This window comes from Cetorhinus maximus, chromosome 4, assembly GCF_964194155.1.
Source record: "Cetorhinus maximus chromosome 4, sCetMax3.hap1.1, whole genome shotgun sequence".
NCBI lineage: Eukaryota > Metazoa > Chordata > Chondrichthyes > Lamniformes > Cetorhinidae > Cetorhinus > Cetorhinus maximus.
Window position 1 is genome coordinate 67123780 of NC_135882.1, and position 27631 is coordinate 67151410.

Here is a 27631-nt window from a genome sequence, read left to right on the forward strand (position 1 = left end):
ACCTGGCCACCTTCTTGCCTTTGCCAAAATTAAGTCCAGGGTGGGAAGGTCTGTGGTTGGACTTCCCGCCCAACGGGCAATTAATGGCCACTTAAGGGCTTTATCCCACTGCCACTAGTATTGGCCCAAGGGTGGGTATGCCTGTTGCCACTCAGCGGTGGGGGGCACGACAAGCAAACCTGTGCGGGCTGCTTGTGGTCTCCTGGGGGTGGGGGGAGGGGAGGGGCAGGAGGGTGGGTGTCCTTTATTCAAAGGCACTCAGTGCCTGACCGAGGGACCCAGCCTCGAGAAGTTAGGGGAAGGTGGGATGGGGGGTGCTATCTGAGAGCCGCTCCCTTCCCCTTGCCACCGAGCCCCCCTGACCCCGTGACCCCAATCCTGTGAAACCCCTCCCACCATGACTTACCTCTGGCCTGGGTCGCTCCTTGCTCCTGGACCTCCAGTGGCTGTCATTTTGGCAACAGCCACCACCTCACCAATGACGCTGGCGAACCTGTGATTGGCTGGCAGTTCTTGGTGGGTGGGATTTCTGCCCCTGGGATCCTTGATCCCGGGGAAGGCTCACCAGTGATGACTTAAGTGCCTGAGAGACACTTAATACTGGCGTGTCTTCCCAGAAGATGCACATGCGTCTCACGCCGGCTCTCCACCCAGCAGTCAAGAGCCCTGATGACGCCTCCATAAAATACCCGCTATGATCTGAAATTGTTGAATTCAAGATGATAAAATGCTAGTCAAAAGTAATGAGGTGTTGTTCCATGAGTTTACATTCGGCTTCATTGAAACAGTGTAGGAGATCAAGGACAGAGTAGCCAAAGTGGGAATGGAGTGCAGGAAGCTTGGGGTTATGCTTGCAAACTGAACAGAGGTGTCACACAAAACATTTATTCTCCTGAATATAAGGGAGACTGCACCATGAGCCGTGAATACAGAAAGAATTGAAAGGCATACAAGTAAATCGCTGCACAACCTGCAAGGAATGTTTGGGGTCTTGGGTAGTGAGAAGGAAGGAGCTGTGTTATTGGAGGTGATTGAGGAGTAGACCATCATGTCCAGAATGGAATGGTCCCTTCAGAAGGCTGAAAGGGGAGGGGAGAGGAAGATGTGTTCGCTGGTGGTATCACACTGGTGGTGGTGCAAATGACGGAGGCTGATACATTGAATGTGGAGGTTGGTGGGATGGAAGGTGAAGGAGCACTCATTTCTGGGAGCTGGGGAAGAAAGAGTGAGATTGGAACAGACACTGTCGAGTGTTTTGTCAGCCGTGGTGGAGATAAATCCTCGGTTGAGAGATAAGGATGACATATCGGAAGTGCAGGTATGGAAGGTTGCATAAACAGAACTGATATGACAGAAACAGAGAAACTGGGAGAATGGAATGGATGTGAGGAAGTGTAGTATCAACTTCAATTACACTTCATTACCCAGTCAGAGATTCATTCACAAATTCAGGTGCCTGAGATTTTTGAGATATGTCTGCAAGGATGGCTGTTTGGGGATAACGGATACCCACTGAAACGCTGGCTGATGACACCAGTGCTTCACCCTCGGAGTCCTTCTGCAGAGCGCTACAATGCTGCTCACAGCTCCACACACTCCCTTACAGACCATAGGGCTTCTGAAGATGCACTTTAGATGCTTGGACCGCTCAGGTGGCTCACTACAATACGCTCCTGACAGGGTTTCCTACATCATCGCAGTGTGTTGTGCCCTTCACAATCTGGCTATGCAAAAAGGCGAATCCCTGCCAGAGGATGAACTGGAGGAGGATGAGAGCTCATCGGAGGATGAAGATCCGAAGGCCCAGGGACCTCAGGAAGTTGCTGAGGGCCAGTATGAACGCGATTACGCCATGGAGGAAGGAAGATGTGGGAGACGTGCCCGTGATATGTTAATTGCTGACAGGTTCCAGGAAGAGTAAAGTTAAGTGAGGGAATATGGCCACATCTCTCCTAGCCTTCAATGCCATTTACTTTCAACTCAGCAGATGTCCACCCACTTTCAGCGAGAATGAGTCCCGCATTCACACTTGCCTCATGAATCGCCAGGCCATGATTTTTGTTTTGGTCCATAGGGCCCTGTGAGTGAGCTCACTCTGGGAACTGAGAGCCCACTTAGGAACAAGATCGATGTGAGAGAAGACTTGAACCCTTCGCCGCCTTCTAATGATGCAAACACTGCTGTGGCTGAGATGTGGACATGCCTAGGGACCTCTTCCTGTGCATGTCTTCTGCCACTATCACTGAGGAAACACAAATGCTGCTAGAATATCAATGCTAATGAGCTGCCCTCTGACAATGATGTTCCTTGAGGAAGAAGGGTTAGAAATGCTTATATCACACACTCCCAATAAAGATTGAAACACATCTCCCTGACATCACACAAGGGGTGCAGATACTAATTCAACTGAGGTTGACATCACAGAAATGTGAATCTCACAGTGGGACACTATCACTGAGTGGGAGGAAGGCTAAACCTCGAGATAATAGGATTCCAAAGTACAAAATTACAACACCTTCAGTTGCCCAAAATGTTCACATAACCATCAAATGTATTCACAAAAGTGCAATTTATTTACATGTCTAGCACACCCGTGACCCTAACTCTGCTGCTATGCCTGGTTGCAGCCCCAACATCAGCAGGGGTGGAGGCAGCCGGATGTCTGTGTTGACCTTGGTGGATGTGCTCTGGTAACCTGAGGTCTGGGTGGCCCCAGCCTGATAAGGGTCAGTGGCTCAGGGGCAGAAATGCCCTCAGTGGCCTGAGAAACTGGAGTGGATGGGGTCACAGGCAGAAGGGGCTTTGAGTTGCTGCACACCCTTGGAGTGTCCTGAGAGGAGGCCCCGGGGTGTCCGGCTGACACTCGGTCCTTGGTCTGGGTGCCTGAGGGCCGTGCCCTAACTCCTGCAGGAGATGGTGCACCAGGGGGGAGGTCAATGTGCCTCGTCCCCATGTCGCCTTCATCTTAATGGCGCCCACCAGGGCGTGGCCATGGAGTGTAGCACTGAGCGCATATCCGACAAGACCTGCTGGACCAAGGTCTCCATGGTGGTCGCCAGCCTTCTCACAGTGACCTCTTAAGTGCTCACATGTCGGAGCCACGACATCAGACAGAAAGTGGACTGACTCCTCCATCGTTCGCTCTAGTCTACTAAGTGGCTGTCAAGTCAGGGCCTGTCGTTCCGCTGTCTGTCATTGCATCTCCAGCATTGATTTGGCGGCCGCTTCCAGGGGCTCATCATCTGACTGAGCGGGTGGCTGGTCTCCAGCAGCACTCCGAGTGCCGGAGACCTGCATTGTCCCTGCCTCCGACTGCTACAGGAACGTGTCGGTGAGGGGTTCCCCAGAAAGTGAGGCCGAGCCCAATCTACACCGGTGCCCCCCCGCCAGCGTGTGTGTCTCCGAGCTGGCAGAAGGTGCGTGTGAGTGCCATGATGGTTCTTCCGGAGTTTCCTCTTCGGATAAAGTCTGTGGGCTCACATTGGTGCTGGACGGACTTAGGGGCCTCGATCTGCTGGTGCCGAGAAAATAGAAAATAGAGTTTCAGTTAATGAGTTTGAGCTAGATAAGACTGCATGTGACTCACTGTGAATGTCAGGGTTTGATGAAGTGATGGAGCTGTGATTTGTACTAGGTTGCTGGGAGAGGCCAATCTCCCCTTCCCCACAGGAGCGATCCCTGACCTTCCCAGCCAGCTCAGCTGCAGCCTCCTCAAACTCACTGATGGCAATGATGTCAGCTATCCCTCCCGGTCTGCACTCTCTCAAATCTGTTGTGCGCCAGCTTGGCCTATATGAAGAAGAAAGAAAGACATGTGATGAGAAGGGATGGAGCAGAGGTTGGGTGAGATGCATGTTCCCTGTGTGTGATGAGCCCTCCCCAGAAGGACCAGAGGATGGAGTGTCAGCAACATGATAGATGGGATCAACATGATAGATGACTCTGAAGAAGAGTCATAGGGACTTGAAATGTTAACTCTGTTTCTTGCTCCACGGATGCTGCCAGACCTGCTGAGTTTTTCCAGCATTTTCTGTTTTTATTTTCAGCATCCGCCGTATTTTGCTTTTATTCTATGATAGATGGGATGTTGGCAATGTGAAAGTCTCGGTGAGAGAATGTGTTGATATGTGTTCCCCGTTAATGGTTGTGTGAGACCCCTGAAGAGAGTAGCTGTTTGAGTGCATGATGCCATGATGAGAGTTTGATATTGGAGGGAGTTGAAGGATGACTTACCCTGGCAGAGCAGATGAGATCATTCATCCTCTTCCTGTGCTGGATGGCATTTCGGGTACAGTTGCCAGCCGTGCTGACCTGCTCTGCAACTGCCTCCCAGGCCGGAGAGGTGAGGCTGCTGCGCTTCCTGCAGCCATCCCTGGGATAGAGCATGTGCCTTTGCTCCTGCACCCCTCTGAACAAGGCTCGGAGGGCCTGGTGCATGCAGTGGGATGCTGCCTTCTTCTTCAGGCTCTCGGCCTTCCTCTTCTGGCTGCCAGACATCTCTGGTGGGCTGGAGAGAGTGAGATCGTGTGTTGGACTGGCCTTTCAACATGGCGCCCGGACCTTCGAACACCAGCTGATGGCGGCCGCACGAATCAACTCCCGACCCTCTAGGTGATTTGGACGGATATGCGCCTTTGCATCATTAATGAGGCTCCAAGCACAAAATCGAGCATGAGCTCCCACCATTCTGGACAGCGGGGTTGGTGCTGCCGAAACTGTCCACCACTGCACTTAGCCTCATTTAGGGAAAATTCTGCCCAGAAGGTGAAGAAGGAAAGCAAAGTGTTGGAGATGGATCATGTGAAGGTTAGAGAAAGAAATTGGAAAAGTTGATGCAATTTTCCAGTTTCCTGCTAGAGCAGGAAAGGGCATTGATACAGTCATCAGAGAGAAGGCCTGAGTCGGACTGGAACAAAGGATGTTCCACACATCTCAGGAAAAGGCAGGCATAGCTAATGCCCATACAGGTTCATATTGGATGAGTGGATGATCCAACTCAGCCTCCTCTGGAGGTCCCCAGCATCACAGATGCCAGTCTTCCGCCAATTCGATTCACTCCATGTGATATCAAGTAATGGCTGAAGGCACTGGATACTGCAAAGGCAATGGGGCCTGACAACATTCCGACAATAGTACTGAAGACTTGTGCTCCAGAACTTACCGTGCCCCTAGCCTAGCTGTTCCAGTACATCTACAACACTAGCATCTACTCAGCTAAAATAGTGGAAAATTGCCCAGGTATGTCCTGTACACAAAAAACAGGACAAATCCAACCCGGCCAATTACCGCCTCATCAGTCTACTCTGCATCATCAGTAAAATAATGGAAGGGGACATCAACAGTGCTATCAAGCGGAATTTGCTTAGCAATAACCTGCTCACTGATGCCCAGTTTGGGTTCCGCCAGGGTCACTCAGCTCCTGACCCATTACAGCCTTGGTTGAAACATAGACAAAAGAGTTGAACTCGTGAGGTGAGAGTGACTGCCCTTGCCATCAAGACCGCATTTGATCGAGTGTGGCATCAAGGAGCCCTAGCAAAATTGGAGTCAATGCGAATCAGGGAGAAAACTCTCCACTGGTTGGAGTCATAGCTAGTACAAAGGAAGGTGGTTGAGGTTGTTGGAGGTCAGTCATCTCAGCCCCAGGACATCACTTCAGGAGTTCCTCAGGATAGTATTCTCAGCCCAACCATCTTCAGCAGCTTCATCAATGACCTTCCTTTCATCATAAGGTCAGAAGTGGGGATGTTCACTGATGATTGCATAATATTCAGCACCATTTGCGACTGCTCAGATACTGATGCAATCCATGTCCAAATGCAGCAAGACCTGGACAATATCCAGGCTTGGGCTGACAAGTGGCAAGTAACATTCGCGCCACACAAGTGTCAGGCAATGATCACCTCCAACAAGAGAGTATTCAGCCATCGCCCCTTGATATTCAATGGCATTACCATCACTGAATCTCCCACTATCAACATCCTGAGGGTTACCATGGACCAGAAACTGAACTGGACTAGCCATATAAATATTGTGGCTACAAGAGCAGGTCAGAGGCTAGGAATCGTGCAATGAGTAACCCACCTCCTGACTCTCCAAGTCTGTCCACCATCTACTAGGCACAAGTCAGGAGTGTGATGAAATACTCCCCACTTGCCTGGATGAATGCAGCTCCCACAACACTCAAGAAGATTGACACTGTCCAGGACAAAGTAGCCCGCTTGATTGGCATTACATCCACAAACATTCACTCCTTCCACCACCGACGCACAGTAGCAACAGTGTGTACCATCTACAAGATGCACTGCAGGAACTCACCAAGGTTCCTTAGACAGCACCCTCCAAACCCATGACCTCTACCATCTAGAAGGACAAGGGCAGCAGATAGATTGGAACACCACCACCTTGAAGTTCCCCTCCAAGTCCCTCACCATCCTGACTTGGAAATATATCGCCGTTCCTTCACTGTCTCTGGGTCAAAACCTGGAACTCCCTTCCTAACAGCACTGTGGGTGTACCTACACCACATGGACTGCAGTGGTTCAAGAATGCAGCTCACCACCACCTTCAGAAGGTCAATTAGGAATGGGCAATAAATGCTGGCCCAGCCAGTGAAGTCCACATCCTGTGAATGAATGAAAAAAATATTGCAACACCTTTTGTTTTGGAAAAAGTGAACGGAGTTGAAGAAGTTGTTGAATTTGAGAACATGTTTGACCAGGTGGAGGAGGGTGGTGGGGGCCTCCATTTACGAAAGAAGTGGAGAGCCTTGAAGCTGTTCTGGTTGTGCATGCACATGCAGAGAGATTGTGAAAAGGAGAGAATTAGTGCAGATCTGCAGAGGTGACAGTATTGGAAACGGTGGCTTGTTGTTTAGTGGCTGGGTCATGGGTCGCAGGGTAATTAGGAGGTGGTGTTGGATACTTGGCATTCAGCCTCCACTAGCTAGAGGTCAGATCACCAAACAGCAGTGCCACTCAACGATGACAATGCTAGGGTTGGACCTGAGTGAAGAGAGCGCTGCAAGTTCAGAGGAAAGTAAGTTATAATGAATGAGGGGACCAAAGAAATTGAGACAGCTGATGTCATGCTGGCAGTTCTCAATTAAAAGATCTAGAGGGGGTAGAAGATCAGATGGAGTCATCTCTGTGAGAGAAGAACTCTGAAGACAGCAGAATCGGTGAGCTCTGTTAGGAGAAGACTCCTAGCCAAAAAAGTGGACAGGGAAGTGAAGAAGAACTCAGCATTATGCCAATTGGTCGATATTCATTGTAATGGGGGTGTGAGGGGATGAAGCTGTGGTCTTTGCTGAGGACAGATCATTCAGGATCAGAAAGGAGAGGAGCTGGTGAAAACATGGCAAGTGGTGGGATTGGAAGAAGGGATGAGGTGAAAGGAAATTGAAGGGGAAGAAGGATCCAGGAATCCCCACAGAATACTGTGTTCTCTTTTACAATCTCTTTAGAAGATTCAGAAAAGGGACTCTAGATGGGTACCTAAAGCCTAACATTACCACTATAGGTTTAAAGGCTGGGCCTTTTTACAGTTATAAGCTACTTGTCACTAAGATTGGGACCACCCAATCAACTGCCTCTCCCGTTTCCGTCCCTTCCCCTTGCCCATTGGGCCAGACTTCCTGTAATTTTCCCCATTGCCCTGGTTCTGAACTTGCATTTTTATCCAGTTTCTCTCCTTTCTCCCCTCATGCCCTCTCTGAGCTCATCTTGACCAGAGACCCATCTCCTTCTCCCATGTTATGACCCCAGCTGATGTTACTAATGGACAAGCCAAATCCCAGGGTGGAACCCGGTTAGATCCTAACTTATATTTTTTGTTTAGATACATGGAGAGTAGCTACTGAACGGAGTCACGGGAGTCAACTGATCATCACCCCTCCCCTCAAAAAACACCCATCCTTGCAAACTGCAGCACCATCTCCAACCTCCCTTCCCTCTCCAAAGTCTGTGAACGTGTTGTCACCTCCCAAACCTGTGCCGATCTTTCCCAGAATTACATGTTTGAATTCCTCCAAGCAGATTTCTGCTCTATACTAAAACTGCTCTTCTCAAAGTCAAAAATGACATCCTATGTGACCTTGACAAAGAGCCTTCCTCATCCTTGTTGACCTGTCTATAGCCTTCTGACACGGTTGACCATATCATCCTCATCCAACACCTCTCCACTGTCATCCAGCTGGGTGGAACTGCTCTCACTTGGTTCCATTCTTATCTATCTAATTGTGGCCAGAGAATCACCTGCAATGGCTTCTCTCCTCGCTCCTGAATGGTTACCTCTGATATCCCCCCAATCATCTATCCTTGGCTTCCTTCTATTTCTCATCTGCATGCTGCTCCTCAATGACATCATCCAAAAGCACATCAGTTTCCACATTTACGCTGACAACACCCAGCTCTACCTCACCACCACCCCTCTCGACTCCTCCGCTGTCTCTATTTTGTCTGTGTCCAACATCCATTCCTGGATGAGCAGAAATTTCCTCCAACTAAATACTGCAAAGACAGGGCCCATAATCTTTATTTTCCACCATAAACTCGGTTCCCTAGCCACTGATTCTTTCAGTTTTCTTGACATTTGTCTGAGGCTGAACCAGGCTGTTCACAACTTTCACATATCTGACCTTTAGTTGAGTTATCGGCTGCATATCCACGCCTTCACAAAGATCGCCTACTTTCATCTCCATAACTTTGCCAAACTCCTCCCCTGCCTCAGCTCATCTGCTATTGAAATCCTCAGCCCTGCCTTTGTTTCCTCTAGGCTTGACTATTTTAATGACTCCTTGGCCAGCATCATGTTCTATCCTTAAACTTGATGTCATCCAAATCTCTGTTACTCATGTCTCTACTTGCACTAAGTTCTGTTTACCCATCAGTCCTGTCCTTGTGACCTACATTGGCTCCCAGTTAAGCAAGCTCTCAATTTCAAAACTCTCATCCTTGTTCTCAAATCCCTGCATGGCCTTGCACCTCCCTATCTATGTAACTTGCTTTGACCCCAGAACTCCCTGAGATATCACTGATTTTGATTGCTCCACCATTGTTGGCTGTGCTTTAACGGCCTGGGCCCTAAGCTCCGAAATTCTCTTTCTACTCCTCCCTGCTTCTTTACCTAACTTTCTACCTTTAGGGCATTCCCTACAATCTTGGTCTTTGACCAAGGTTTTGGTCATCTCCCTTAATATCTCCTTATGTAGGTAGGTGACATATTTCATTCTATAATGCTGTTGTGAGATATTTAATTATATTAAAACTACTATATAAATACATGTTGTTTCATTCACCCTGCAATAAGTACCATTCTTTGCTTGAGTATGGGCAGCCAACCAATTGCAAAAGCAATTGATAATGCTGCTCTTCAGAATAGTTTTTTGCGGTGTTCCAAAATGGTGCCCCTGAAATTTTGGTTTCCTCTCTGTTTCATTTTGGGATGGTTAAAATTGGCAACTTTCCATGTGAGGCATCCCAAAGAACTCGTGTTGCCAACCCATTGTATAATACAAACACAAATTTTTGATCACAAAATACTACCAAACTGTATCATCATGCTTCTGGTATAGATCACTTTTATTCAGAAACACTGTCCTATACCCTTGCTATATTGTTAATTTAATGTTGAACGTTTGTGAAAAGCACCATGAACCATGCATGAAAATATTAGGATAAAGCAACAGAATTGTGGGATTTGATTATGCCATCTGACATTAGACAGACTACTGGAATGCGACATAATAGGCTGAGGCATAGGCCGGAATTTTCCGGTCCCGTTGGCGTCATGGCGGGGCTGGAGGGTGGGGTGGGGGACAGTATGGTGAAAAGGCCATAAATCGGTTTCACACTGGCATGAAAGCACAGCAGGATCATCTGATGGTGTCCATCATGGTGGAACACCAATCCCGCTGGAGGCTGGCGTGAATTCACTTTGCATCCTGCTAATGGGTTGCAAAATAAGGCCCGGCCGGAATCATCCCCCCCACGGCAGATTTCCCGTTATGCTGGCAGGAAGACATGCCAGCCCAAACATGCCTGGACAAGTGTGATGTACAGAAGTCAGGACTTACCGTTAGGGCCATGCTGAGATCGCGGACATCTGAGGAGCAGAAGTTGCTGGAGCCTTACAGCTACCGGACTCTGGAGGAACATGTGCACCACATGCTGGGTGGACCCTCATGAATATGGCTCCACCACAAAATGACTCTCAGAAGGTGGGAGGTCTCTGTTAATGCCTGGGGTCTGCTTCAGAACATCATGGTCTTGGCTATGGACTGCTACAGATAATTGGCAAGATGGGCGGAGAGGAAGGTCTAGCTGTGGGTGGGAGCGGAAGGTGTAAAGGGTGGCAGGGGTGGGGTAGGAGAGAAATGTCTGAGTTTGACTGGGAGAGGAAGGTGTACAAAAGTGGATGAGGTTGGGGGGTGAAATGGGTGAAGGTGTCGGGGGGGTGAGGTTGGGAGGTGGGGGAGGAGGGTGTACCGGAGAATGCAGCAAATGGGGAGGTAGGTGTAAGGGAGAGAAAGGTGTAAGGGAAGGAGTTCTGGAGTAAGGAGTTTGGAAGGAGGAAGAAGTTTGGAGGAGGAAGGACTTCAGAGGGAGTGAGCTCGATGGGGGGCGAAGGAGTTCAAGGGGGAGAAGGAGGGCATTCGGAGGGAGAAGAGGTCCAGGGGGAGGAAGGACTCTGGGGGGGAGGAAGGAGTTTGGAGGGGGGAAGAAGTAAGGGTGGAGGAGGGAGTAAGGGGGGGATTTCCAGGTGAACGTGTAAAGGAGGGGACTGTGGAGTTGATGATTGCCACATGGGGAACCAACTAAGGGTGGGCGTGGTAGGAGGGAATGTTGAGTATGAGAGGGGGGCAGAGTGAGCCCGAAGGGTGGGAGGGTGAGAGGGCAACGGTAGTAGTAGAAGGGAAGGTGTGGGTGGTTGGTGGGGACTCGGAGGCAGACACAGACCCTGGGGATGGGAAGGAGGAAGTCATGTAGGTCAGTGGGGATGGGGGTGCGATTCCCAGGAAGGTAGGGAACCTGCACGTTCAACTGGACATCCTGGAATGAATAGAGTTCTGGCTGATAGGTGAGGGTGGGGAAGTGGAAGGTGATGCCAGGGGGTGGTCAACAGTGATGCAGAAAAGGACATGGGTGACTGGGGGAGGGGAAAGGATGAGGGAGCTAAGCAAAAATGGGACAACTACCATTTTACTCAAATTGAAATTGAGCGGAACCTCTTGTTGGGTGGGTACAGGTGCTGCATGGCAGTGTGATCAGTGGGTGGGCGGAGATGCAGGTCAGCTCAGATGGACAACTGAAAGAGAACCCCAGCAGGCAGCATTGAAAATGCTCAGACATTGAGTTGAGTGTGATACAGGAAGGCTCCGCGTGCATGGGAGAGTGCTTGCATGAGGCTCCGAAGGACCCTGCCACACACACACACTTCTCCCTCCAGAATTACTCCTGGTCCGGCTGCAAGCCGCCAAACTGCTAATTGTGGGGAGGGTGGTGGGGGATGCAGGGGGGAGGACTTGCAGAGCCTGTAAATGAAGCTGGAAGAAACTATTTAACATTATTCAGTGAAAGTGAATATATTTTCAGATTATAAAGTGACAAAATATGTTCACCTGTGCAACCACTTGTCATCAGAATTTCTTAACTTTTCTAGACCTACCATTTCTTCTAGGTTCTGCCTTGACATCTGCAGCGGGGGGAGACAGCCTGTGCAATGGTTGGCCCTGTTGCCTCTGATGACTTTGGTATGGGTCCTCTGGAGAGCCGAGGCCTTGAGGGCCCTGGCTTGCTTTGGCTGTCCTCCTGTGGGCCAGCTGCTCCCTTGACAGAGAACAAGGTTGAGAGGGTCACAGGCAAAGGGGACTCAGAGGGAGAGGACAGCCTCTGAGATCCCTGAGTAAATGACCGGGGGTGCTCAGCTGCCGCTCCTCCTCCCTTCGGGTGTCCGAGGGCCCTGGCCTAACTCCTTGAGGGGAAGGAGCACCTGGGGGAACGCTGTGGTGCCCTGTTTCCCTCTCGTGTTGCCACTGCAGGAACTCACCCATGGCTGCCGCAATGAAGTGCATGTTTGCATGCATCTCTGCATTCTGCTGGACCAGGGTCTCTATGGCGTCTGCCATCTTTTCCATAGAGACCTCCATGAGTGTACGTCTGGGCACCACTTCATCAAAGAGCAGGCGGGCGCACGCCTCCAACTCGCGTACCATTCTGTTGAGGGCTTCCAACAGCTCTGCATGATGTTCCCCCAGCTTCTCCTGACTCTCTGGGATGAGTTGGAAGGCCGAATCTAGAGGCTCGTCATCTGACTCAGACATGAAGATGCCTCTTCCCCAGCAGCCCTCAGAGTGCCAGAGAGTTCGGCTGAACCTGCTTCTTCCTGCTGCAGACACAAGTCCGTACTGTGACCACTAAATTGTGAACCCAAGCCTGCTCTAGATCTAGGTTCCACCAAGGTGTGTGCCTCTGTGCTGGTGGAGGGTGTGGGTAAGCACCATAATGAGTCTTCAAGGCTGCTTAATTCCAGCACTTCAAAGGAGGAGGTGTCCTCTTGGTTGCTGGTGAGGACCTAGATGTAGCTGAGGGACTGGCTGGCTGACGGTGTTAGTCACTTGGCAGAGCTCCCTGTGAACCAAAGTAGAGATAATTAGTGCATGGCAGCAGAGTCAAAAGCAGGAGAGAGAGCACTCACAGTTGTGTTGAGAGAGGGATGATGTGGTGCAAGATCCTCATGTATGTGTTTGCCGCCAACCTCACCGTCGCCACAGGCACGATCCATGTCCTCACCTGTCAGCGCAATGACATGGTCCTCAAAGTGAGTGAGGGGCCTAATGTGGGCCACTCCACTCCTGGTCTGGGACCTTTCCCTTTTGTTGTGAGCCAGCTTCTCCTGCATGAAAACAAATGGAGAGAGTGTGAGCAGGACACATGGCACTGAGTGGAATGTTTGTGTAGTGAGCGAAGCCATGGTTGGGATGAGAAGGCAAGTTCGAGACAATATGAGCCTGATGGACTTGTGAGGGTGTGTGTGAGAGTTAGTAGTGTTGTCCCTTGAGGTGTGAGATCCCTGTGAATGTGTGATGTGTTTGTGAGTTGAGAGTGATGAGGTAGTTGACTTACCCTGGTGGAACAGAGGAGAACATTCACCCTCTTCCTGGACAGGATGGCTGTCCTCTGTGCTCCGATGGTGCTGACTGCTACCTCTCAGGCTGGATTGGTGACTTTGGTGGACCTCCTGTGGCAAGAGTGAGGTAGATTACATCACAGCAGTCTTCCACCGTGTCCAGCAGGCACCCCAGAGATGCGTCACTAAATTTGGGGGTTGCCGTCCTCTTTGTTTTCGGGGCCATCTGTTGCCTGGAGTAATCCTATTCTGAAAACATAATGTAGGGATGTGCTCTGGTGCCCTTTAAATATGGCGCCAGGAACGAGGAAGCGTTGAGGTCACGATGTGGTGGGCAAATCCAAGCCTGCCCGCCGGCAATCCAGCATGTTCCCCGTGAATACATAATTAATGAGGCGGGACATGCTGGGAATGGGATGATACAGCGTGAAAAGACACAATGGCGGCCAGTGGGTAAAAAGTCCTTCCTTCCGCCCGCTACCGCACTTTCTGAAAATCTGGGCTGATTCCAACCTTAGTCTTTCAAAATTTGACCAGGACAAAGAAAATTGAATTATGTAATTCAAATATAGCCACCAATGAAATGTGTCTTCAACAAAATCCACAGGATACGTATATTTGAATTGGATGATTTGGCTCTTTCCTCTGAGAGATTTTGCAGGGCTAACTGTGGATGTAAACAAGTTTGGTAATGTTCTGAGAAGGACTTTGAATTTTAATGTTGTATGTACCTGATAGAAAGAAACAGGTTTTCTTAGACAAAATGCACCATATTTGTCATACTGACCAGCATTTTAATAAATGTGCATATTGGGCTAAAGTTACGTATTTGAATGAAGCATTGTCACTTGTGTCACATTTCTGCATCTATTGTGAATTTTTCAATTTCTATATTTTTGATCACTCATATAGGTAAGTCCTAACTCCCTGGCCACAAAGTCCAATAAGACCCTACTTCTATTTTATTTTATGATCTTATGACTCTGCATGTAATTTAGAGGTTAGAGGCAGGATCTGCACTTGGCAAGACACTGGGCACTAGTGGCCTGTAAGCTAGGGTTAGGAACAAGGGTAGCACAAATGCCAGCTCACCAGAGTGTGAGGTCACAAATGAGATCTGTTGCTCAGGACTCAGATGGGGACATTGATAGGGCTGCCTACAGAAAAAGGATGATAGCTAATCATACTGAAATGTTTGGTGCATTAGCAGACCTGCCAGAAAAACTGTGGTTATTGTCAAGGAACATGGAGGAGGCAGTACCAACTTGGCACAGGACTCTGCACAGAGCTTAGAGCCCATGCTTTCCAGCATGGAACTGGTGACCAACTCTGTTAGCACACTAGCAGCCCCAACATGATGCAACATTTGATGGGCAATGCCTCAGCTTCCAACACAGCACAAGTTACCCAATGTCTGCAGTGAAAGTTCATACTGAAGTCATGCAGGTTCGCCTTGTTGCCACACAAACTCAGACTGCTGGCATCCTGGCTGTGGATATGAGTGCGTAAAGGGGCTTTCATGGTGTCACAGCAGTCCAGCAATCCATTTGGGATTGCTGAGACACCGTTGAGGATAAACCTGCTGTCTTCTCTCACAATCACAGTATCCATCCTCCTATTACTGGCACTCCACCAGTGCCCTTGCTGTTGTCTGTCAGTCAACCAGGCCAGACTGTCACCACCCATGCTGAGATAGTGCAGTCAGAAACTGGGTCTTCATAGCTTTTTAGGGAGAGAGATGCTCAAGGTCATCTGCAATCTCCAACACTGAAAGTCAACAGCCTTCTATCAGCTATACGGCAACAACTGGGTCATATCAGTGGGTAGAAGCACTAGGATAGATAAAAGTACATGGAGGATGGGGAATGAACTAGGGTGGTCAGTTGACTTCTGTAAGGAATGTTGGATGGTTTGCTTTATACATTTTGAGAAGTTTGCCTTGTGGCATTTTTATTTCAGTATTGTGGCCAACTCAGTAACCAAGGAAAGTCAAGGTGCGGGATTGTTTGTGAATGGGGAATTGAGGTTGTATTTACTGGTCCTGCAGTCGGATGAGCTGACCACAGAATGCCTGCCAGAAGGGCCAGGATGTGGTAGTTGCCTCCTCCCTTCATCCTCCTCCTGAAACACCTCAACTGCACACCGTGAAACTGGCAGTCAGGTTGCCCAGCATGCAACGGACCACAATAAATCAATTCACAAGCTTTGGTGAGTACTGCAGGCTCCTCTAGATTGGTCCAAGCAGTGGAAACATTGTTGAAGCTGCTCAATCAAATTCTGTGTGGCAGCATGGCTCTGGCTGTATGCATGTTGCCCACATGTATGCGGGTCGCACATCAGAGTCACGAGCCAGGTGGTCAGCAGACTCCCACAGTTACCTTGACTACAGCTCCTCACACCCCGCTTCCTGTAAGGACTCCATCCCATTCTCTCAGTTCCTTTGCCTCTGTTGCATCTGTTCCGATGATGCCGCTTTTCAAAACAGCACTTCTGACATGTCTTCCTTCTTCCTTAACTGAGGGTTCCCACCCACTGTGGTTGACAGGGCCCTCAACCATGTCCAACCCATCTCCTGTGCTTCTGCCCTCACACCTTCCTCTTCCTCCAGGAACCGTGAGGAACCATGATAGGGTCCCCCTTGTCCTCACTTTTCACCCCACCAACCTCCGCATTCAAAGGATCATTCTCTACTATTTCCATCAACTCCAGCATTATGCCACCACCAAACACATCTTCCCGTCACCCCCCTGTCAGCATTCTGTAGGCACCATTCCCTCCGGGACACCCGGGGCCACTCCTCCATCAGCCCCACCACCTCGTCCCCTTCCCATGCAATCGCAGAAGGTGTAACACCTGCCCCTTTACTTCCCCCCTCCTCATCATCCAAGGGGCCAAACACTCCTTTCAGGTGAAGCAGCGCTTCACTTGCATCCCCTTCAATTTGGTCTACTGCATTCGCTGCTCCCAATGCGTTCTCCTCTACATTGGAGAGACCAAACCCAGAATGGGTGATCGCTTTACAGAACACCTTCAGTCTGTCTGCAAGCATGACCCAGACTTTCCTGTTGCTTGCCATTCCAACACACCATCTTGCTGTCATGCCCACGTGTCAGTCCTTGGCCTGCTCCAATGTTCCAGTGAAGCCCAAGGCAAACTGGAGGAACAGCACCTCATCTTTCGACTAGGCATTTCACAGCCTTCCAGACTTAACATTGAGTTCAACAACTTCAGACCAGGAACTCTCTCCCATATCCCCTTTTTATCCCTTTTTTCAAAATTCATTTTTATTTTTTATCCACTTACTTTTATTTTTATTTATTTTATTTTTATTCATTTATTCATTGCTTTATCTGCTTTTTTCATCCCTCCTTTATCCCATTTTTGATCTTTTATTTTCCCACCACCGTCCCCTACCCCCACCCCACCCCCATGAGGGCCATCTGTCACTTGTCCATGTTGTTCTTTAAGAGTGCTTACCCCTGTTCTGCTATTATCACATTCCGCTTCTTACCTTTGATACTATCAACACTTTTTTTAGCCCTTGCCACTACCATTAACACTCCTTTTGTCCTTGTGTTCATGACATCTTTGTCAATCTCCCCTTTACCCCCACCTATCGCTGATCTTCTATCCAGCTCCACCTGCCCCCACCCCCCCTCCCCAAACAGTATAAATTTCATCACATTTTTACTTCTCTGTAGCTCTGAAGAAGGTTCATATGAACTTGAAATGTCAACCCTGTTTCTCTCTCCACAGATGCTGTCAGGCCTGCTGAGTTTTTCCAGCATTTTCTGTGTTTGGGTCAGCAGATAGCCCTTCACACCCAGCAGTCTCTGGTTTGTTGCCATGGATTACTGCAGAGTGAAAGCATCATGAATGCTGCCAGGATACCGAGGACTGACCAAGCGTAATATGTTTCAGTATAGTCACAACCATCTAGGTATTGAAGAAGTAGAATCCTTTCTGGTTGTGATCTCTAAATTTACATGCTGCACTCGCAAGTTGTGTGTGCGTATCGAATGGCACCTTGCTCTGTGGAGCAGCCTGCAATCTCAGCGACGACATGGTACTTATTCCACCTGCATCTCTCTGACAAGAAGGAATGAAATGTATTCTGTCTGTTTGCATACACAGCCTCATTGACCTCCATAGCAGGGCAGGGCAAACTGGGAGATTTTAAACATTACTTGCTGCAACCTGAAAGGAGTTTAATGCATAAAAGCTCATGGCCAGAGTCATGTCCACCAGCAATGTCATCCTCACCCTGCTCTGAGGATGCAGGTTGTGCCTCAATAGGTGGCAGATTTTAGTAAGCACCATCTTGGGGAAACAGAGAAGTCTGATGCACTGTTCATTACTCAGGACTAGGTAGGAGAAATGATCCTTAAAGACCCTGAACGGATATATCTCTTCTATCCCTACTCCTCCTCCCTCTTTGAGCAGCTTGTCCTCCTCTGTGTTGCTTTGTTCATTCTCTCTGTCATTCTACAGGCCAAAGGGAGAGACATTACTGCACCCTTGTATGCGAGCAAGTGGTCTAGCAGAACCCTTGGGCAGAGTTTTACAGGCCCCTGCAGATGGCTTTGCAGTTGAGGAGGGCTCATAAAATTCCGTGGGTGCCTTTCCCGCCGCCTACACACCCACCTCCAACTTGACTGCAATTTGACAGTGGCGGGTGAGGCCTTAGGTGGCCTACCCACCCTCATGCCATTGAGGCCCTTAATTGGCCAATTAATGACCACTTAAGGACCATTTGTTACCCGCTACAGTTTTTCAGCCAGCGAGAAGATGTCAGCAACAGGTGGCAAGCCAGGCAGGCTAGCTTGCTTGGGTTTCGAGCAGGAAAAGGACGGTTTCCTACTCCACAAGTCCCCTTTTCTGATCAGAGCCCCCCCACCTCTATGGTCTGCCCCACTGGGTGTCCCTTTGCCCCTGACCTGTGTATCCAGCATCCACCTCCTTCACCCCACCCCCCAGCCATTCCGAGGCCTCCTATCCTGACCCTGCTGAGAACACCACAACTTACCTGTTATCCAGCTCCTGGCTCTTCTTTGGGGACTGTATGCAGTCCCAGCAGTGGCCTCCACTCCCAATGGCGCTGCTGGGATCCGAGAGCTGCCGGCCATCCTCCCAGATGAAGGCAGAAGGCCCGTAACAAGCCATTTAATGCTGTTCAGAGAGCAGCTTGTCAGAGCAGGGGTGAGTTCTACAGAAACTTTTTCAGAGTTTTGGCGGGAAATCCTAGCATCCATGAAATTCTGCCCTTGAAGTCAGGAGAAAGGCCTTCGGCACATGTCACACCACTCCCTGTAAACTTCACTAACTAAATAGTAGTAAAAATCACCAAACATTTCCACAAACCTCAGCAACAGTCAGTATAAATAAATCATCATCTAACCTGAAAGTATTTGATGATCCCGTAAATAACGTTGGTAAATGATTCCTTCATTTTGTTGAATGATTGTTTGGCTGTGGGTGTTAAGGGAGGACATTAGTTGGAGCGTTCAGGTTTCAAATAGCATCGCTGACATTAAATCATGATCTGCCTACTCTGCATACTTGTGGCACACAGCCCCTGCACCCATGCTAACGGCCTTACCAAAATGGCATCTGGTGAAACCAGCACCAGAAGTGCAGGTGTCAGGGGCACGATTTTGGACCCAAAATGACACCTGTAGCTCTGAAAATATGGGCGCTACGCAACCCTTTGGGGCCCTATGTCTTCAAGAGTATTTTCACTAGCATCGATACTTAGGAGTTTTGGTAAAGCACGCAGGATATGGAACAGAACAATTTTTCTGCTAAATGTTTTAGCAACTGTGTGTTATCTTGTCTCCACAAGATCCTCCCCTCAATTTATGAAAGGATTAGAGCAGCACATCAAACCTCGTTTTAGGTTTGAAATATCAAGCAAATTTGTTAAATTATAAACAATTTCATATACATTAGCAATCTAATGTATATTTATAATATCATTTCTATTATCTAACACCTCAAAACAAAAATAATCAAAAGTTTACAATCTACAGACTAAAGATACATTTTCTATGTGTAGTTCCATTTTTTCTTGTAATCATTCCTATATCTAACGCTGCCTGTCGGGTGGGTCAGTCGGGAGTGGGCGCGGGTGGGCATGGAGCCGATCACCACCCACGATCGGTTGCGTGCCGCCATTTTACGTGGGCGGGCCTTAATTGGCCCGCCCAGCGTGACGCACAGCCGGTAGCGCTCAGCGCTACCTGTGCGGGCGGGGGGAGGAGGGAGAATTGGGGCCTGCGCTCCACACGAAAGAGTGCAAAAATCTCCCTGAGGCACGGAACTGCCTCAGGGAGATTAAGATCGTCTTGAAAGTTTTAAATAAAGAAAGATTAAAATTATTTAGACATGTCCCCTCATGTGACAGTGTCACATGAGCTGGGACGTGTTTATGAATTGTGAAAAAAAATGTATTAATTTAATAAAACCTTCAGGAAATCTCATCCCGCCCATGGATGAGGTTTCCTGAAAAACACGAAGGCCGCCTGGGCTCTTCGCCTGCCCGCCAACATTAAGGTTGGACAGGCAGCCCTGTTAATTTGTTTTTTTAACGGCCTTAGCAAGCCTTTGACAGTTTGGCAGGCACGCAGCTGCATCCTGCACGTGCCCGCCGAACGAAAGATCTGAATGATGCATGGTGATGTTGGGACACACGCCCGATGTCACCGCGTGTCACTTTACGCATCGGTGTGCCGGGCCCACCCCCGCACACAACGTGAAAGTTATGGCCCATCTTTCTGTGAAGATTTCAATTGGCTGAAATCAACTAGAATCAATGCAATTTGCCTCTGCTAATTCAGCTTAATGAACTATACCAACCACTCGAGTACCCTTTTAATAGTTGCCAAGACATGTTGGATTTAAATAATTCACACTCAGATTCAAAACTGTCATAAATGTAACTGTAACCCTAATACAGTATGTAAGTAGTTGCTATATGTGGCTTGGGTCTTCTCCTTGTAACATTTTGCAACAAGCCAATACATTTTGCAGTCTGTCTACTGATTTAGGATCAGAATAATTAGGTTGTTTTGGAACACTTTGGATGGAATCTTGTGCCCTCCTCTGTGATGAGTATGGTGACAGGGAGGTATTTAACCATGCAGGAGGTTGGGGAGCCTGCCGCCATTCCACCTTCTGCTTTATAAATTGGTCTGTGGTGGGAAGGCTCATGGAAGGCCTTCCATCTCACTGTCAATTGAAGTCCTTAAGTGCCCAATTAATGGCCACTTTAAAAGCCTCATCCCACTGCCACTGATATCCCAGTGACATGCAGGGAGTACAGCAAGTAAACCCTGTCGGGGCTGCTTGTGGGGTCCCGTGGGGGGGAGTGGGGGTTTGGGGGGATCCCTTGTTCAAAGGCGATCTGTGCCTGATCAAGGGACCTAGCATCAGGACAGGGGGTGCCTGCTGAGAGCCACCCCCTGCCTTTGCTGCCAGCTCTACACCTGCTGTCACCATCTATCAACTGTGTGCCTGGATCCATTCACAATCTGAGGCCTCTGGTGGGTGTCATTCCAATAATAGCCACCACCTCCTCTGTGGCGCTGCTGTTCAATAGAACTGGCTGACTAGAATCTGACTAGCTGGAAGCTCTAAGCAGGCAAGACTTCCACCCCGGGGACCTTAATCCCAGGAGAAGGCCCATCACGGGAATGTTAAGTGCCTGATTGGCACAAGGTGCGACAGGTCTTCCTAAAAAGAGCTGATGTCGGATCTTCACGTCACATTCACAAGATTCCACCCTTTATATTGTGACTAAAATTAAAGGTATATTTAGCAGACTAAAGAAGATAGAATTGTTTCATTTTTGTCACAATTCTAGAAACTAGTTACACAGAACACTGGAATTTCTGTTCACCTGTCAAAAAGGAGTTTACTTTTTTTAATGGATACCCTTAATTAGTCAGGGGTAATGTCCTAATGCATAATAATGAACAAGTCATTTTCCAAGGGATATAATTATAGCAAAAAAAAAATTATTTAAGAAGTTATTATTTGTAATTAAGCTTTTTATAAACATAATCTGACTTTTTTGGCTGTGACCTTGGTATTGAAGCTGGAAGAGAGATTTATTGCTGTACAAATCGAATTATAATAAACTCTGTACCAAAAAATGCTTCTGGACAGAATGCGTTAATTATGGAATCATTAACAAACATGAATAATTTATTTTTGATGAAGATTAAATGTTGTATTTTACTACACAGTAAGAGTAAGCCTTCTTAATTTGTATTTTGCTTTCAGATGACGAGTGTAATCCCAATATGATGAGCTTTTTTGAAAGGACATTTCCCAGCACTGATTTTGACAACAAAACTGTAAACACAATCAAAGCTTCAGATGCAGGGTTGCGGTGGGATAGCCAGTGCATTGCTGGCTTGGCATTATTCCTTATCTGCATCTTATATTTGAGGTAATCACAAATATTAGTTGATCAGTTTTTTGCTGCAGCTATGCACATACTTCCATTGTAACGTGCTATTATACCAGCACTCTTGTGTCATTTTGTTTTATTCTTTCTGGGATGTTGGCATCACTAGCAAAGTCAGCATTTGTTGCCCATCTCTAATTGCCCTTGAACCGAGTGGCTTGCTAGCCATTTCAGAGGGAAGTTAAGGGTGAGCCACATTGCTGTGGGTCTGGAGTGACAGGTAGACCAGACCAGGTAAGGATGGCAGATTTCCTTTCCTAAAGGCCATCAGTGAACCAGATGGGTTTTTAACAACAATTGATAATTTCATGGTCACCATTCCAGATATTGTAGAATTTCAGATATAATTAATTGAACTTAAATTCCACCAGCTGTCATGGTGGGATTTGAACCCGTGATTACTAGTCCAGTGACATTACCACTATGCCACCGTCTCCCCAAGCAACAGTTAACCAGTATTGCTAAGGTGTCAAACTGACCTTATTAGGAGCAAAGGACTAAGGGGAGTAACATCCACCCACCTTGGCTTCATATCCCTTAATACCCTTAGCTATTGAAAATCTATTGATATTAGATGTAAAATTATTAATTGCGCCCAATCAGTCTTTAACTTTGATTTTTGACTTTGTACATTCTAAAAGGTAACAGTCTCAAACTAATATCTATAATGTAACCCAGGAGATGATCAAGACATTGGAATGGCCACACCTTGACTACTGGTTGCCGTGTTACAGCCAGGCTATTCAGCTGCTGGAGGCAGCACGGAAAAGGGTAACCAAACTGTTAACTCGCTTAAGAGGAGAGCTTGAAGAGATTTTTTTTATTTTGGAGAAGAGGAGACTCAGGGGAAATGTTATTCAAGCATTCAAGGTTCCTAAAGGAATAGATATATTGAACCCTGATCATATGTTTAAGATTGCCACAAACTGTTGGACCAGAACATACTGGCTCACACTGAGAAGAGAGAAGGTGAAGGGGCAGTTGAGGTTTAAGTGTTTTATGCAAATGGATAGTGAATGTGGGCATCAGACGGCCCAGCGAGGGAGACATTGTGGAAAAATGCTACAGGAAGATGAGTGAGATATAAAAGGGTATGGAGGATAGAAAAGTATGGGAGCTATCAGATGGACTGCATCCTTTTCCAATTTGTACTTTCCTATGTTCCAAGCCCCTATTGATGTATTTTAGAATCACAGTTTATTAAAACTGAGAACCATTGATTTTTAACCTAATTCTATTGATGTTACATTTTGTTAGCATTAGGAAATCCAGCTGCACACAGAGGCATAGCCACTCCACCAATAACCTAGAGACTGGATCTTTGGAAAGCATATCAATACAGGAAGGCTGTGAAGAAGTGCATCGCTTTCAGGACAATGAAAAGGAAGGGGTTCATTACAGTTACTCTTTTTTCCACTTTATACTTTTTCTGGCCTCCATGTACGTTATGATGACACTAACTAACTGGCACAGGTAAGAGGAAAAACAGCGCCATTGAAGAACCATCTTCAGATACAATCATAACATTAAAAATGTAGGCTCCAAATTTACAGGATTCCAGGAGGATATGGTCCAAGTGAATTGCTCATGGAAAGGGGCACAATTTGGAATTGAAACTGGATGATTCTTTCACCCATCTACTCCATGTTCCAAGACTGCTTTGGTAGTCTGTCTGGGTAATTTTCAGGCTACCCCAGGGGTTATACTTCAAGTAAACTGAGTGAAGACCACACTAGCTGATAGCTGGTAATCTGACAGTCAGCCTTCAGAAGGCATCAAACTTTGTCCAGAAATAAAAACAAGAAAAAAACTGAAAAACTTAGCAGGCTCACAGCACCTGTGGAGAGAGAAACAGAGTTAATGTTTTGAGTCCATATGACTTCTTCAGAGCTGAAGAGAAGTAGAAATGTATTGGACTTTATACTGTTTAAGAGGGGGCGGGGCAGGTGGAGCAAAATAGGTGGGAGCTAAGAAGAGATCGACAAAGATGCCATGGACACAAGACAAAAGGAGTGTTAACGGTAGTGGTAAAGACTGAAGAAGGTGCTGATAGTGGCATAAAGGTAAGAGCAGAATGTGTTAATAGCAGAACAAGGTCAGTGCTTTATGGCTCTGCTGTGGGGTGGGAAGGATTTAAAAAGATGAATAAATAAATAAATAAAAATCAAAATATTAAAAAAGTGGATTAAAAAAACAGGTAGAGATGGAGGACAGAGTTCAGACCATGAACTCACTCCTCCATCTTTAGCCCTTTTTTAATCCTTTTTTGTTTTTTAAAATTCTAATTTTAATTTTTATTTGTCTATTTTTATTTATTTATTCTTTTTAAAATTCCTTTCCCCCACCCTCCCTCCAACAAGGACATCTGTCTCTGGTTTCTATGTTGTGCTTTTGCAGAGCGCTTACCCTTATTCTGCTATTAACACATTCTGCTCCTATCTTTATGCCACTATCAACACCTTCTTTAGTCTTGTTATGATCTGGCAAGTGGTTATTTGCCAGCCTGACCAAATCAGAAAGGGAAACTTGGTCAAGCTGTTGCAACGATTTTGCAATTTGTATTTATTACGAGAAGGTATATGTTCTGAAGTAAAGATTCCATTGCCACTTTTGGAGATTTTAAATATTAAATTAAAACTTTTATTAACAAAGAAAAGAAACCTTAAACACACAAGATTACATTTACACAGTTAAATTTAGTCTTATAACATTTCCCAAAAGATTTCCACTTAGCTAGACTCACAAACAAACACCCTTTTGCAGGCAACCATCCATATAGATTCTTAAACTATAAAACCTCCGGTAATATTACCGCAAGGCACCCACTATTGCTATAGGGGAGGTATGTCACAAACTTCTCTCTCCTTCTCCCTCGACAATGGGAATCAAAGGCTTGTAACAAAACCTTACTTTCTGGAACCAACTGGCACTTCTCTGGGGTGGCTAGAAGCTGCCACGTCACAGTACACTCTTCAAGATCTCACATGGCCACACCTCATACAGCTTTCAATCTTTTCTTAAATATATTTTCTCCTCTTTTATCTTTTAAACACATTGTTCTTAACCTTCTTTTGAAATTTACCTTTCCCAGAATCTAAAAATCTTTCAAGTTGCCATTATTGCCAGCACTTTCGGGAAAAATAAACTTATTAATTTTGCTTTATTTATTTATGATCTTTGCCAGTTGTAAAACTTCCTGTTTTGTCTCTTTGAAATTCAACAGCTAAAAATTCAACTCCTTATCTATCTCCTAATGCAAATTCCTATTCACGATGTATCTGCTCGGATCCCATTTTAGCTCGCCCATCTCCACTTCAAAATGCCTGCTTTTGCACCTAACCCCTTTGATGATTTAGACTTTGCAGTCTGACTGTCTTCAGTTTAAATTAAATTAGTCATACACACCCAACTTACATACAGCCCCCACAAGCCTGCTTCACAGTATCCTGTAGTAATATTATTTTAGAAATGATATTTTCTTTACAGCCTTTACCACTACCGTTAACACTCCGTTTGTCTTGTGTCCATGACATCTTTGTCAATCTCTCCTTAGCTCCCGCCTATCCCTGACCATCTATCTTGCTCCACCTGCTCCACCCCCTCTAAAACAGTATAAAATCCATCGCATTTCTACTTCTCTTTAGCACTGTAGAAGAATAATTCAAACTTGAAATATTAACTTAGTTTCTCTCTCCACAGACGCTGCCAGACTTGCTGAGTTTTTCCAGCATTTTTTGTTTTCATTTCAGATTTCCAGCATCCACAGTATTTTGCTTTCAAACTTTGTCCAGGCATAGGTAATCAATCCCATTAGTTCAATGACATAAAAAAAGCAGAAACATTTCCTTTCATGAAAAATGAAACATAAATGCTTTCAGTTTGACTCTATATGGACTACTCACTCAGACACTAGAATTACGCAATGCTGTTCCAATTTTTTGTATGATAGGGTGGACACTTCTGTTGCACTTGTACAGATGTGGACCTCCCATTTCAATTATCCAATGTATGATTTGACATAGACTCCAGCTCCTTGGTTTCATGTGGGTTCAAGTCCTGCTCTGCTGCATTTCCAGTTGAAGGGCAAGGACTCCAAACTTCAGGGCCATATTTTCCATTTTTCTTTGTGAGTTTATGAACCCCTATTTTACAAACATATAAACATACAAAATAGGAGCAGAAGTAGGTATTTGGCTCCTCAAGCCTGCTCCTCCATTCAATAAGATCATGGCTGATCTGTTTGTGCTTTGAATTCCACATTCCCATTACCCCCGATAACCTTTGATTCCTCCATATCTACCTCCACCTTAAAAATATTCAATGACCCCCACCTCAACTGCCTTCTGAGGCAGAGTTCAAAGTTTCACAACCTCCTGAGAGAAAGAAATTCTCCTAATCTCTGTCCTAAAAGGGCTGCCCCTAATTTTATAAAGTACCCCCTAGTTCTGGATTCACCCACAAGAGGAAACTTCCTTTCCGCATCCACCTTGTTAAGACCGATCAGGATCTTATATACTTCAATCAAGTTACCCCTCACTCTTCTAAACTCCAGTGGAAACAAGCCCAGCCTGTCCAACCTGTCCTCATGAAACAACCCGCTCATTCCAGGTATCAATCTAGTAAACCTCCTCTGAATTGCTCCTCAAATAAGGGGACCAAAACTACGCACAGTATTCAAGGTGTGGTCTCACCAGTGCCCTGTCTAACTGAAGCATAACATCCTTACTTTTATGTTCAACTCTTCTCGTAATAAAGGATAGCATTCTATTTGCCTTTTTAATTACTTGCTGTACCTCCAAATTAACTATTTGTGACTCATGCGCTAGAACACATAGATCCCTCTACACCTCGGAATTCTCCATTTAAGTAATATCCTGCATCTTCCTTCCAAAGTGAACAACTTCACATTTTCCCACATTATACCCCATCTGCCAGATTTTTGCCCACTCATTCAACCTATCTATATCCATCTGCAACCTCCTTATGTTCTCTTCACAACATACTTTTCTGCCTATCTTTGTGCTGTCTGCGAATTTAGCTACCATGCCTTCGCTCCACTCATCTAAGTCATTGATCTAAATTGTAAAAAGTTGAGGCCCCAGCTCAGACCCCTGTGGGACTCCACTCGTCACATCCTGCCAATCAGAAAATGACCTATTTATGTATACTCTATGTTTTCTGCCAGCCAACCAACCTTCTATCCATGCCAATACCTCCGCATCATGAGCTTTTATTTTCCACAATAACCTTTGATGTGGCACTTTATCAAATGCCTTCTGGAAATCCAAGTACAGTACAGCTACAGGCTCCCTTTTATCCACAGCGCATGTTATTCCTTCAAAGAACTCCAGTAAATTGGTTACACATGATTTCCCTTTCACAAAACCATGCTGACTTCCCGATTACCTTGAGGTTTTCCAAGTGCCCAGCTATAACCTCCTTAATGATCAATTCTAACACTTTCCTCACAACAGGCGTCAAACTAACTGGTCTATAGTTTCCTGTTCCCTCCCTTCTTGAATAGAGGCGTTATATTTGCTACTTTCAGTCTAATGGAACCTTTTCAGAATCTAGTGAATTTTGAAAAATTAACACCAATGTATCTACTTTTAAGACTCTAAGATGAAGTCCAGCATGACCCGGGGACCTGTCAGCCCACAGCTCCATCAGATTTGCTCAGTACTTCTTCCCTAGTGATTGAAAGTTCCTCTCTCCCCTCCAACTCCTGATTTACAGCTATTACCAGAATGTTTTTTGTATCCTCTATAGTGAAGACAGAAACAAAATATTTGTTCATTTCATCCGCCATTTCTTTATTATCTACTATTAACTCCCCATTCTCACTCTCTAGAGGATCAACACTCACTTTACTTACTCTTTTCCTTTTTAAATACCTGTAGAAACTCTTGCTATCTGTTTTTACATTTCTAGCTAGCTTCCTCTCATAATCTAATTTTTTTCTCCTGATTAACCTTTCAGTTGTTCTCTGCCATTCTTTATATTCTGACCAATCATCTAACCTGCCGCTCATCT

At 46.5% G+C, this 27631-nt stretch overlaps 1 protein-coding gene across 1 annotated transcript in view; it reads left to right on the forward strand.

Moving 5' to 3' along the window:
• LOC144680079 (serine incorporator 1-like) overlaps positions 1 to 21584 on the forward strand; it is a 252674-nt gene extending 231090 nt beyond the window's left edge. Inside the window, exon 9 of the mRNA XM_078541228.1 lies at positions 21412 to 21584. Within this exon, the coding sequence (XP_078397354.1) occupies positions 21412 to 21584 (173 nt within the window). The remainder of the gene's footprint in view (positions 1 to 21411) is intronic.
• Positions 21585 to 27631: the final 6047 nt, after the last annotated feature.